The sequence below is a fragment of the Meleagris gallopavo genome, chromosome 9, assembly GCF_000146605.3.
Source record: "Meleagris gallopavo isolate NT-WF06-2002-E0010 breed Aviagen turkey brand Nicholas breeding stock chromosome 9, Turkey_5.1, whole genome shotgun sequence".
Lineage (NCBI taxonomy): Eukaryota > Metazoa > Chordata > Aves > Galliformes > Phasianidae > Meleagris > Meleagris gallopavo.
Window position 1 is genome coordinate 5,154,353 of NC_015019.2, and position 12,663 is coordinate 5,167,015.

At 54.6% G+C, this 12,663-nt stretch overlaps 3 protein-coding genes across 3 annotated transcripts in view; 2 read left to right on the forward strand and 1 right to left on the reverse strand.

The window, feature by feature from the left end:
• Positions 1-3,095: 3,095 nt before the first annotated feature.
• ARL13A (ADP ribosylation factor like GTPase 13A) lies at positions 3,096-6,985 on the reverse strand. Its single transcript, XM_031554726.1, has 7 exons — positions 6,927-6,985; positions 6,160-6,230; positions 5,602-5,851; positions 5,389-5,521; positions 5,154-5,311; positions 4,979-5,072; positions 3,096-4,901 (listed from the first exon to the last, which is right to left on the reverse strand). Exons 1-7 carry the CDS (start codon positions 6,983-6,985, stop codon positions 4,500-4,502), a joined length of 1,167 nt encoding a protein of 388 aa, XP_031410586.1. The 3' UTR covers positions 3,096-4,499.
• Positions 6,986-8,442: 1,457 nt separating this feature from the next.
• On the forward strand, positions 8,443-10,150 carry LOC109369039. The gene is given in 2 exon segments (XM_019618159.2): positions 8,443-8,946; positions 8,948-10,150. Coding segments are annotated over 2 exon segments (687 nt in total). The 5' UTR covers positions 8,443-8,457; the 3' UTR covers positions 9,146-10,150.
• A 2,040-nt stretch (positions 10,151-12,190) lies between these two features.
• The window catches only part of XKRX (XK related X-linked), a 4,008-nt gene continuing 3,535 nt past the window's right edge, over positions 12,191-12,663 (forward strand). The window contains exon 1 of the mRNA XM_010715416.3: positions 12,191-12,255. Coding sequence (XP_010713718.2) covers positions 12,191-12,255 — 65 coding nt within the window. The remainder of the gene's footprint in view (positions 12,256-12,663) is intronic.

A 12,663-nucleotide genomic window follows, 5' to 3' on the forward strand; every position in this document is an offset into this window, starting at 1 on the left:
CTCCTCCCTTCTTTCAAAGTCCATTTTAAATCAGTTCATCGCTCCACCAGCAGCTTTCCCTGCCAGAACACAGAGTGCTGGTAGCTGCAAGCCTGTGCAGCAGATGTACCTTGCAAACTATAAAGCCTGGCAGAGTAAACAAATCAAAACATTGAAGGCCTGCAAAAATCAGCCCCAAAACCTCAGTTGTGCTGCACACAGAAGATGGGTTGGAAAGTCTTAGAGCACAGGTTGGGCAGCAAGAATCATCTACATCATCAGCTGTAGGTCAGGATCTGTGCTAGCAGCTTGCTAAACCCATCTGTGCTGAAATATAAATGCAGTTTAATAAGGTGTAAGTTCTTCCACAGACAAAACATGAGCCCTGATTGCTGCAGAAGTCTAAAATGAAGAATTTTGGTTAATAAATTAGCTCTTGATCTCATATCCAGCAGTATTCTATAGCTAAAGCCCTTCTAATTAATACATTGATAGGCTTCCTCAAGAGACACTTTCCTGTTAGACTGAAATAACGTATTCAAATACTCAGTGACTTACAGTGATTATTTATGAAGTAGAAAGACTATTAGTTTTAATTAACAGAATTTCCTTTTTTTAAAAAAAAAAGCAATAAAAGCTTTTTATTAGAGGAAAAACCATGGATTATATTTGGTACGTGGTGTAACAAATCTGTGCATCTCAGGCTCTTAGACACTCCTTTGTGCCTCAAAACAAATACGCCCATTAAATAAATTTGATTGTTTCCTTCCTCCCTCTGCCAGCAGCAGTGTCTCCAACAAGGCTCGTTTAACTTAGAAAGAGAAAGTTGCCATATTTTCTGGATTTCCAGCCCTTGTTACCTTCCCTTTCCCTGCAAACTTTTAATAGCCTCTTTCATAACAACCAGGAGAAGCTCAGGGAGTTACTCTCATCTAATTAAATCTGTTTTCTTCCCTAACGATGCTGCAGAGTACATGACAGCAAACAGGCTAACTCTCACCTTTAATGCAACACAACAGAGGATCCACAACCACAGCAGAAGCTCTCACACAGCACTGTGTCAGGCTGTTCGTCAGTCAGCTCCAGGCACAGCGCCGCTCACAGCCACTGAGAACCACGGAGGGGATTGATGGGCTGCCCCATGCTGCATGCCAGCGTGTCTCAGCTCAATGTACTGAATGAGCTCATGGAAATAGGCCCTGGTAGGCTCACTCAGGGGAAAGGAGGGGACAAAAACAAAAACAAAAAAAAAACAGAAGTAGCATTTCCCCACAGTTCCTTTTTATGACTGAGCCAGAAGCAGTCAGAACAGCAGGCTGGCACCCAGCCCACATGACAGTCAGAGGGCAAGAACTCCAAGTGGAAGGAAGTTTACTTTATATATATCTCAAGCCCTAAGCCCTCCTACTCTGGGCTTTTATCCACCCAAACATCCATTCTGACATTTCACATCCATTCACCTTATTTGTGTGTACTTAGGTGCATACACATAGCAAATCACTTTCTTCCACAGAACAGCTTGAGGAAAAGCCACACACCTTGCCTATGTCTGTGATACATGTAGCCGTATCCCAAGGAATTAATCCAATCAAAAATAGACAGGCCATCATACAGGGGCTGGTCAAGTCTTCATCAGCACAGCTGCCCTAGAACAGAAGTTTCTTTCTTAAGTTATATTCTTATTTTTGACTTTTAAGTCTGGCTTGGAAAGAAGGCAGCTATATAGGCAGGGTCTCCACCAGCTCCCAGCCTCCATCCCCAGAGAAACCCCAGTGCTTGTCCTCTCTCCATGCACACCCTAAAAGCCATAGCTGGCCCTGTGCTGAGCATTAAAAGAATGCTGGTGGGAACAAGCAGCACCTGCAGGTAACCTGTGAGGTGGGATCCCTGACATTCACCTGGCAAAGAACTCATTAGCTACAATCAGTCACACTTGCTCTGAATTGTTTTTGCAACAGTAAAACAGGCTCCAGAATGAACGTCTGGGAGGTTTTCTCACAGATCATCTTCTGGTTCATTATTCTGTTGCTTGGAGTTAAGGAGGGTCTCTGGATGTGAAAGATTGAAGTGATGCTGAGACCACTGCTTTGTATGCTGTTCTGTTTGTACACCCCTGGAAAGGCTTGCTTAGGGGAAAAACTAGACCATTAAGTTTTTATTTATAAAATGCAATTACAGATGTACAGCAGGAGTGATTCTCACACATCCTCCCACCATAGGAGGGCCTCCTGCCCTATCCACACCCATGGGACAAATCAGTTCTCAATGTTTCCTTCCCTACAAGCACTCACTGAAACTTCTCATCAGCTCCTGGTGCATTACAAACCACCACTGATTGTTGCAAAGCTCAGACAAAGGCAGCCTCTGTTCCTTTGCCTTTCAGCAGGCAGTGCCATTGAGGACACCTTCCAAAGGATCCCTCCTTTGCCATTTATTCAGCTGGTCAGGGGCGGTAACTTGAAAAGGAGGAGGAGAGCAATGGAAAAAGCTCTGTGTACCTCTCTGCATGCCTTGCTACGCACTCCTGTTACAGCAGCTGCTTCTCATGCGCTGCAGGAACAGTCCAGCCCATTACTTGGTGGCACAGAGCAGCTCTTAACCAATACGTTTGGATTTATCCGTTGGTGGGTTGATCAAATAGGCTTTCAGGATCTCATTTCTGAGTATTATCTAATTCTGAAATAGAGTGTTTTTAACATAGAGCTCTTTCTGCTTAGCTTCTAAAGAAGAGAAAAGCTATATCCTCAGTTAGCACAGGTCAGACTTGTCTGCTGGCTTGTGGGATTAGCTGCTCTGCAGCCACTGACACACTGGTTCTGAGATACGTCTGAGCTGTCACTACCCATCTCCACACAGAAGCACCCAAAATTCAAACCCTACAACCAATTGTCCAAATGCTCCTTGCACTCCATCAGCTTGGAGGCACAGCCATTGGGCAGCCTGTGCCAGCACTCTGCCATCCAGCCTGCTTCTGGTATACATGGCAGCAGTAGAGGATTTCTTTCTTTCAAAAAGCTGCACATCTTCCTGCAGAAGGGGGAGAAGGAAAAAAAGAAAAGAAAAAAGAAAAAGAGGGAAAAAAAAAAAGAAGAAGAAGAGAATAGAAGAGGGTTGTACTGCATTTATTGTTTTATTTCCCTGCACGCCCGGGGCAGCAGGGGGAGCTGCCGGCCCTCCCGACCCCGGCCCTCGTCTCGTCCCCAGGCCGGCTGGGCAGTGGGACCGGCTCACTGCAAGCACAGGCTGGGCTTAAGCTGCTGCAGTTCATCACCGTAGGCGCTGGCAATCGAATCTAATAATTTCACAGCACACCAGCGAGGCGGAGTAGCCAGAGTTGTTCTTTTCCCCTTTTTAGCCCAGCTGAGGGTTTAGTGGTTTTTCTTGCCCTGCACAGGGCAGGCAGTGTCCAGGAATTGAGAGCTGTGGATGGGTTGTGTTAGGTGCAGATGGTTGTGTCGGGATGCAGATGCTGCTCTGTGCCCTGGCTCAGGCTGGAGCTGGGCATGGCTCTGCCCATCTGACCTCACCAGCTGGAAGCTCAGCGTGTCCAGGCAGCAGGCGGGGGCTGGATGAGTGGCCGAGTTAGCCCTTGACCCACGAACACGGCTCCGCCAGGGTTTGTGTCAGTTCAAGAAATGGGCTTTTCCCATGGGATATTTGCTCCGAGCTTCCTCTCTCTTCTACAGACTCAGCAGGGTTCAGGGCAAGTCTTACACAGAATACTAACACAGGGTCAGAAAGTGCCGTCTGTTTCCTTTTCAGGCTGTTTGCAACCCGGCTGCCAAAGAGGCTTTTTACAACGGGACTTCTGGCTTGCTCCTGCAGATCCTGATTTTCAAGTCACGCAGAGGACAACAGTGCTGCTGTTCCTGCCCCAGGACTGCCAGCCCTGGCCAAACAGCCCAGGAGCCCTGCACTAGCTGCAAGAGCATGCATGCCCTAGGACTCGCCTGTCCTGCTCAGGGAGCGATGGCAGACGGCTGCTTCCTCTGCTCCTGCCGCATCTTCAGAGCCAGCATTGCCCGGCGGTACAGGTCTGGGGGAGGAAGGAAATCGGGCACTAACCAGAGACTGAGCCTGGCACTGTGCACTTGGGCTCCCTGGCTGCATCCTACCCAAAGGCAGCAACCACAGCACCCACCTTCCCAGCATTTTGCCCTGCCTGTACCTGTGCCCCCTCACCAGGTACTATGTGCCCAAGTGCTCCCAAGCAGCTCAAACCCTGCTGCCAACAGAATGGGACCCCTTGATGCTTTTGGGCAAAGTCAATCCTGGGAAATACCAACCAAAGGTACTTGAGACCTCCTCCTGCTGCTGCTCCATGACAGGCTCCTGTGATTTGATTTTATTCTTGATTTTTTTCTTCTTTTTCTTTTTCATGCCCTGTGCTGGATAGAGAAATACAAAATTTAAGGCATCACCTTTGGGCAAGGGTGCTGGTGTCACCAACCCAGCTCGGAGGACTGCTGCTGGCAGGTCTGCAGCCCTCCATCACCTCTGTGCATCAGACATGTCTCTCCTCATTCCCATCCAGACTGATGCCATCTGCTCTGCGCCCCAGCTGACCTGTAAGCAGAGCTAAGGAAGATCCCAGGGACCGCTGGTCCAGCACAGCACCACGTGTATGGGTCCCCACAGCCCCTCTTGGGGTGGCTTTGGGGATCCTGAGGTGCCTGAGTAGGTAGTGCCAGCAGCTCCCATAGCCTCCTCTCACCTGAGTGGGGGGCAGCTGTCCCAGCAGGCACAGGTTCCTCCTGTCCGACCCTATTGGGGGCCAGCAATCCCCCAGCAGTGCTGGCTCGGCCATCAGCCCCTCCTGCTGCTCCTCCCTCTGGTTCTTCAGCTGGGTTCAGCTGCCCTGTGCCCTTCTTCCTCACCTTTACCTTCTTTTTCCTCTTCCCGGGGCCGTTTGTGCTCACCTTCTGACAGGGGAAAGAGGAGGAGAGGTGATGGGAGCTCCTCCATCTTCTGCTCCCTGCTGTGGCTGGGGGAATCTCACCTGGGGACTTGGGGAGAGGAGGCGGCGGGTGGGCTGTGGCTCCTTTATCTTCTCTGCACTGCAAGATTCATCTTCCCTTTGGGCCAGGGGGTCCCTGATGGGGTGAGAGCACAGCTGGGGTTAGGATGAACCCCATGCAGATAGGAGAATGGCACCCATGGAGCTGCACACCCACCTGCGTGCATGTGGGCGGCCATGGGCTGCTCTGGGTCCGGAGTCAGGTGATGGGGAGCAGGCAGTGGGGAGCTGCAGGGAGTGCTCAGCAGCAGCACGCAGGAGCCAGCGCAGTCCTTGCAGTGTGCTGCGGGCTGGGCCCACGGCTGCACATGGCTCCTGGAGGTGGAGAGGTTCAGTCAGCCCCCCTGGATGCACATGGAGGGGCTGTGGGCTCGGGGCAGCCCTGCACTCACAATGCGGCAGGGTGAGTGGTTCTCGTTGACGAGCTGCTGCAGTGCCAGGCGTTCGATCAGCTCACAGGGCAGCAATGCAGCCGCCACGTCCTGCTTGTTGGCCAGGCTGAGGCATAGGGAGAGGTGGTCAGTCCTGGAGCCATCTCACTATATGCTCCCAATCACTGCTGGGGTTCCCACTCCTCCCCACAACCCCGGACACTACAGCCTTACAGTAAGAGGGGCTTTCCAGAGACATCGGGGTGACTCAGGACGCGGCTCAGAGCCTTGCGAGCCTCCTCCATCCGTGCCAGGTCACTGGAGTCCAGCACGAAGAGCAGCCCGTCGGCTGCACCGTAGTGGCTGCGCCAGGCACTGCGGCAGCGCTGAGCTCCGGGCAGCTCCACCAGCGTCACCTCAAACCTGTTCACCCGCAGGCGGGTCTGGCCGGGCTGTGCTGCAGGCAGCACCTCGCTGGCCAGAGCTGTGTGTGGGGAGAGGGCTGTGGTGTGAGAGCAGCCCTTCCATGCATACATCCTGATCCCTGGCCACGTCCCCCCACTGACTTGCAGGATCCCCAAGGCACAGCCAACACTCTGTTCCCCAGAGCAGCAAGCTGATTTCTTTATTTCATGGAACATGACTGGCACAGCCCAGCCGAGAGGGATTTGTGGGGCGTTGCTGCTGGGATCCTGGGCATTGCATCACCTGCTGCAGCCCACAAGCACACTAGGCACAAGCAAGCACCACGCTCCCCGTGGGACCCTCCCCACAGAAGGCCATCCTCCCCACCTCTCATGATGTCCATGATGACGGAGCTCTTCCCTGAGTTGTCCAGCCCCACGACGAGCAGGGTCACTTTCCTGGGGGCAACACCAAGTACTGAGCATCAGGGCTCCATGTGAGCCACTGTCCTCAGCCATAATGCTGGCTGCCAGCTCTGGGGCCTCTGGGCGAGGGAACAGCTTTACTTTGGCCAGGAGAGTGGCAGGATGGTGCCTGGGGAGAGGGAGAGGGCAGAGCTACCAGCACCAGCACCTGGAGCATCCTGGCACTTTAACAGCAACTGTTTCCCATCATATGGGGCTGGGCAATGGTACAAACAGGGCAAAAACATTGTTACTTATGTGGGAGCAGTTAATGATTTTTCTTAGTGCTTTTCCGCATTGTAGCTAAACCAGAGATAGCAGGGACCTTCTCAGCTTTTGCCCAGACCCAAGAGATTTTTCCTGTTCCTCAACAGTAATGTTTGGTCTGCAGTAACACACTCCATCTGAGCATTTCCTCTTTGGTTTACATGTCAACAGCATGAGTCATTTTCACCTTAAACACAAACAAGAGCGTGCGTGGGCAGTGAGCTCCACCTCCAGCGTTGCAGCACCACATTGACACTATTGGGATGGAACCATAAACCCCCACATTGCAAACATCACCCACCTGCAGTGCTCCTCCCAAGGGTATTAAACCCAGCTCCATGGCACTGTGTCCCTTACCCTGCAAACTGGGAAGCCCCAGTGCAGCACCCCGTTGTCCCGCAGCTGAAAGCAGCATGGATTTACCTGACGGGCTCCTGCACGGCCTGCAGCCAGGTCCAGCAGTGTGAGAAGAGGTGGAACATGCTCTGCGCTGTGCTGTGGGCACCCGCAAACCCAGCAGCCCGGCCTGGCTCCACACTCTGTCCACCACAAACTCACTCCCCTTGCATCTCCTTTGCGTAGCACCTGCTTAAACCTAATCTGGATTTACATGATTTATTCCCTGCAGCCTCCCTAATCCACACAGGTCAGCCCAGGCTGCTACATGCTGCTCCTCCGTAATAGTTTGGAGGCTTCCAGAGCAGAATCAACACACAGCTGGGCAGTGCTTGGCTGGGAGCAGGGAGGTGGGGGGCTGTGAGAAGCACCCAATATTCTGCTGGAGGTATCAGGCTGCTCTGCACACCCATGGCTGCTCCTGGCCCCGTGGATGCCTGTGCACCTCCATGTGAGTTTGTTGCCTGAAGCAGATGAAGTCTTTGTGAGGATGGCACAGGGCTGGGCAATAGTGACAGTGGGGAGGAAGAGGACCAAGCTTCAGCTCCTTGATCTGCAGCCCTGCAGTGCTTATCTGGCTCCTCATGTTTCCCATTTCTTCTCACAGCCATGGCTGGTTCTCTGCAGGCAAAGACAGGCTGCACAGGGGGGTGTGAGACACAGCAGCTCAGTGCAGAACATGGAATTGAGAGAGATGAGGACATGAGATCTGCCAAAAGCCATGCCAGGAAGTATAGGTGCAGGTGGGATCCATGCTTCATTTCTCAGCATCAGCAGCCATACAGCAGCCATACCAAAGTGAGCTGGCAATGCACAGGTGATGCCAAGCATCCCGTAGCACTCACACACTGGGGCACTAGCATGGCTTTCCCTAGAAAACCCTGCAGTGGGGCACAACACATTGAGGCATGAGGGTGGGGCAATGCCTGGCCTCAGGTCAATGGCCCATGTGGGCAGACAGCTCACAGGGTTAATGATTGACAGAGGAAGTTTCCGTAGTCACACTGTGGCCAGGCACAGCCAACAGCAGTATTCAGGGCAATGGTGTGCCTGCATGCTCCATCTCTCTGGCAGCACCTCAGCCTGGCTGAGGTGAGCAGGTGGCACCCAGCGCTGTCACAAACACCGATTAAATGAGCAGTAGAATCTCATTTCTGGCTGCCAGCAAGCAGCCTGCTTCCTGACATCCACACCCTCACTGCCTCGCATGTGTGCTCATCACCTCCTCCTACATGCATGGTTGCAGCCCTGACCCACTTCCCAGGGCCAGCAGTGGCTGTGCCCCTGTCCCCTGCTGTTCCTCAGCCTGGGGGTGCTGTGACTGCGTTGATGATCCCTCCAGTATCAGAGGCCCCTGCAAGAGCACGACATGGGGAAGCCCTTTGCAGAAGGAGCTGTGCCCATATCACATGGACACATTGGAGGTGGCAACCTCCATTCACCCAAGGCAGCTTGGAGGCCACCTCTCCTGATGTACACACGGCCAGGAAAACCTCCAAAATGCACCCCAGAGCCCAGTGAAACCTGTGGGTGCTGGGAAAGGGCCGAGCCCTGAGCAATGGGCGTTCTGCTCCACCTGGGACGTGGTGTGGCAGTGGCTCAGGTTACAGGGCTGGCAGGGTGCCCGCAGCAGGCGGCCCAGGGACACACGTGTCCCCTCTCCCTGCACGTCCTACAGCACAGGGACACCCCTCCGCAGTGCCAACAGGGGACCCTTGGGAGCCGTCCGAGTTTCCTTGGTGACTGTTGCCAGGTGAGAAACTCTAAGGCAGAATTTCTTATCTTGGTGGAGAGCGGGAGATGTTCCTCACTGGGGCTGTTACTGGACCCAGAGCTGGCACTGTGCTGGGCCAGACACCTCGCTGAGAGCAGTGGCAGCGGTGACAGCGGGGTCCCCGAGGGCAAGCTGTGCACGAGGTGCTGGGGCTGTGCGGCCTCTGGGATCACTGCCTGGAGGGCAGCACGTGGCGTGGGGCTATTTCTGCCCATTGGAGAGCAGCAAGCAAGGGAAGGAGGTGACACCACAGAGACCACGGAGAAGTGTGGAAGGAACACGGGCTGTGCTGTCACTGCTTCATGGATCCTGTGAGTATGCACCGAGTGACTGCGGGCACACTGGGACAATGCTGGGACCCTGGGGAGGTGCAGCATGGGAGAGCAGCAGCGACTACTGGGGATGCCGGCATGCAGCAAGTGACAGCTTGCAGGGAAAGCACTGGGCAGCGCTGATAAGAGCACAGAGCTAGGGTGGCTGTAATAAGGAAATAAGAGCCAGGACCCCAGGGTGCCAGCAGCAATGCCTGCAAGCTGTCCTGCTCTGCTGGGGACCACATCACCTAGAGCCTGCCCCGAAGGCACACCCACCGATGCAGGGCAGTGACATGCAGCTCAGAAGAGAGACATGCTATGCTGCGAGCCCATCGGCCGACGGCAGCAACCCTCTTACAGCAGCAGGCTCACATGCAAAGGCCTGCATCGTCCCTTTAAATCCCGGCACAGCTCTGCTGGCTGACACTAAACCCGATCACACGGGCTTGCAAATCCCAGCAGCTAATTACACCCCCAGCGCCCCGCAGCCCGGCTGCAGCTGCAGGTAATTGCTACCCACGCCAGGAAACCTGTTGTCGGTGAGCCAGGACGGTGTGACGTTTGCTAACACAGCGTGGTGAGCCGGTGGCTATTTTGGGCTGGGAGGCCATTTTTGTGGAGCACTCTCTGCCCCCCCCTCCCCCCCAGATGGCACAGCTGAGCCCCACGGCGAACGCGGAAGCGGGGAGGCTGCCTTCAGAGCAGGGAGATAAGCGCCCTTTTGCACTGAGCAAACAAAAGTCTGCCCCAAACAGGCTGGGGCATGGCAAACTGCTGAACACTGGCTGCTCTGCTCAGTTTTCTTGTTTCTTCTGCAAGGAGAAGCCGACAGCTCGCTCCTGCACCACGCACAGAGCTGGGCATGTAGATGGGCAGTGCCCCGTGCTGCCCGTGTCCCACTGTGGTTCTGCTCAGGGCTGTGGGTGTGGGGGAAAAGAGTTGAGCACAGAGCATCTCTTCCTGCCTGCCATGCACCACGTGCCTGCTGGGACCAGGGGAATCACTCAGTTAGAAGGAGCTTTAAGTCCTGGTTTTCTGTTTCAGCATCACCTGGTGGGACTGCAGCTGGAGGGCCGTGTTTTCAAAATGTGCAAGTATCCAAAGCAGGCAGCTCCACTTTCTTGTTGAAGCAGTGCTCTCTCTGGTCTGCAGTGAGGCTGTGCCTGTGCCTGCTCAGCTCCATGCAGTGCCCTGGGCTGCAGTCAGACCTGGGGCAGACCAGACCCCAGTTTTCTCCCTGCAGGAGAGTAAGGCTGTGGGAGGAAAAAAAGCAGCAAAAGCGGTTGCATGAATCTGCAAAGCAAATGGAAAAAAAAAAAGTTTCCTCAACCAGAAACTATTCCACAGACTGATGGGGCAGAAAAAAAAATACAGCTGAATTATTGAGAACGCACTGCAGAATCCAAACAATTTAAGATGGGAAAGCAAGTCATTTGCAAAGCTATTTCCAAACTAAGTAAAAAGTTCCTGGCTCCGAAACTCCTCCAAGCCCCACCAGCTGCTGGCTCTGGCCACTGTGAGAGCAGGGAGCACACACAGGCCGCTGCTCCTTCTTGCAGCACGTGGCTGGGAGATGCTGGGGAGCTGCACTGAGCACGTGGGGCTGCTGGGAGCCACGTACCCGATGCTCTGTGCAGCACTGGATGGGGGTTTGTTCCTTTGCACAAACTGAGGAGCACTACTGAGGTTGGTGATCCGGAAGGGCAGCGGTGGGGAGCAGCTGTCCTGCTGCTGTGCTCAGGGCTATATTTGGGAATCCAGCAGCTTGGCGTGTCCCAGCTTGGGAAGCAGTGTGTCCCAGGGTCCTAGTGCGATGGCAGAGAGGAAAGGAGAGAAACCACACTGGGAGCATGTGAGCAGCTCTCCTGCATCTGGGTGGGCTCTTTAAGGGCTCCTGCACACTGTTCCCTGACAGCCCCAGCTTCTTCCTGCTCTCCTTTTAGAGGAGCAGAGCTGCTGGGCAGGCGTATGTCAGGGAGCTGTGCCTATTTTCAGTGCTGGAGCCCCGCAGGAGGCTGCTCCCACCGCTATCTATAGCCTGGCTGCTGCACAAGTGCCCTCCCTCAGCCATGTGCAGGGAGCAGCTGCACAACCCCAAATTTCACACAGCAGGTGGGCACTGTCGCTCCGTCCCTGCATTCACAGCACACTGCGGGATTAATAAAATAATGAAATCCAGGATTAAGAACATAATGAGGTCAGGTTGTTCTCTTGGAGAAGGCACTGGAAAGAGGAAAGTGACATTTTCTAGGACTTGGGGACATTGCCTCGGGCGCTCCTGGGTGTTGGGAGAGGCAGTTGCAGTGGGTAAGGGCAGGGTGTGGCTGCAGCACCCCAGTGGCCCAGTCCCAGGGTTGCAGAGGCATTAATGCGGGCACTGGGAGAGGCAGCAGCAGGTCGCCCTCTGACTCTGCAGACACGCATCACTTTTATGGTCTGTTTACAGCACTGAGCTCCGCAGGTAGTGCAGCTCACGGGGTGACTCACAGTGTGCAGCAGCAAACACCCCTCTGCCTCCCCACATCTGGGTCAGAGAATGGGATAATGATTGGTGTGGGGAGCACCGTGAGGCTTTGTCCATCCGTTCCTCTGACGGTGCCGGTCTACCAGACAGAGGATTGGCATTCCTGTCTTCTTAAACAATTGCTCTTAAATATTTCATCGCGAAACAGGGGAAGACAAAATTAAAAATATGATGACTCTGGGCCCAGGCATTGCTCAGCCAAGGGCTTGGTGACCTGCCAGCTCCTGGGGGATGCTTTTAATTTGGATAAATGGAGGTTGCATAAATGATTTCAATTGCGCATCGCTCCTGCTGCAAACACTGAGGTGTGGGCGCAGTTGGCAGTGCTGCGCTGCACCATCACCCAATAACCCTGGCAGTGCTCTTGTCTCTAGAACGGGAGCAGATCTCACTCGTGGGGTCTGTGGGGTTTCATGCTTTGGGGTGTGCTATGAAGGGGGTTAGGATTAGGACAGGCGATGGACACTGCATCCCTGCTGAGGGATGGATACCCAGTGCCTTTTACAAGCCACCAGAGGCTTCCTGGTCTTTCTGAAGTTGGGAGAACTGGCCGACCTCAAGCGCTCCGTGCCTCGTCATGTCTGTCCCAGCCAGCCGCCGTGTGCCCAGATTGAGTAATCTGGCAGGCAGTGCATGGCTGGGGAGCCAGCAAGCACCAGTGGCTGTCTCTGCTCACACCATGGTACACGGGGGGCGGGCAGAGCGCCGGCCCAGCATTGGCTGCTCTATGACCACCGATATCAGGTAATCCAGCCAGCCTTACACTTCCCCATCCCTCTGAGCAGCACCCTGCTATCCGTGGACTTCACCGCCTCCCACTTGGATGCTTGCAGGAGCCACATCTCCTCCATCATAACCAACCCACGTACGGTCCCTCCCAGCCACCCGTGGGGTGCCTCCGGCTGTGGGGCAGGGCTGCCCTCCTTCCTGGCACCTCTGCCTTTGGGGACCCCCCATGCTGCTGCATCCCGGGGCCTTGGTGGAGGGGGGTGGGTCTGGTCGGGAGAGAGCCAAGATACTCAGAGCACACATAGGGCTGGTGAGGATGGGGCTGCGGGGGGGGAGGGGAGGGAGTGGATTCTCAAAGGTGTACCCGGCAGCGTAACGGGGGGTCCCCAGGAGGAGGGTCCGCTACCCGAGAGTGTCCCTCCC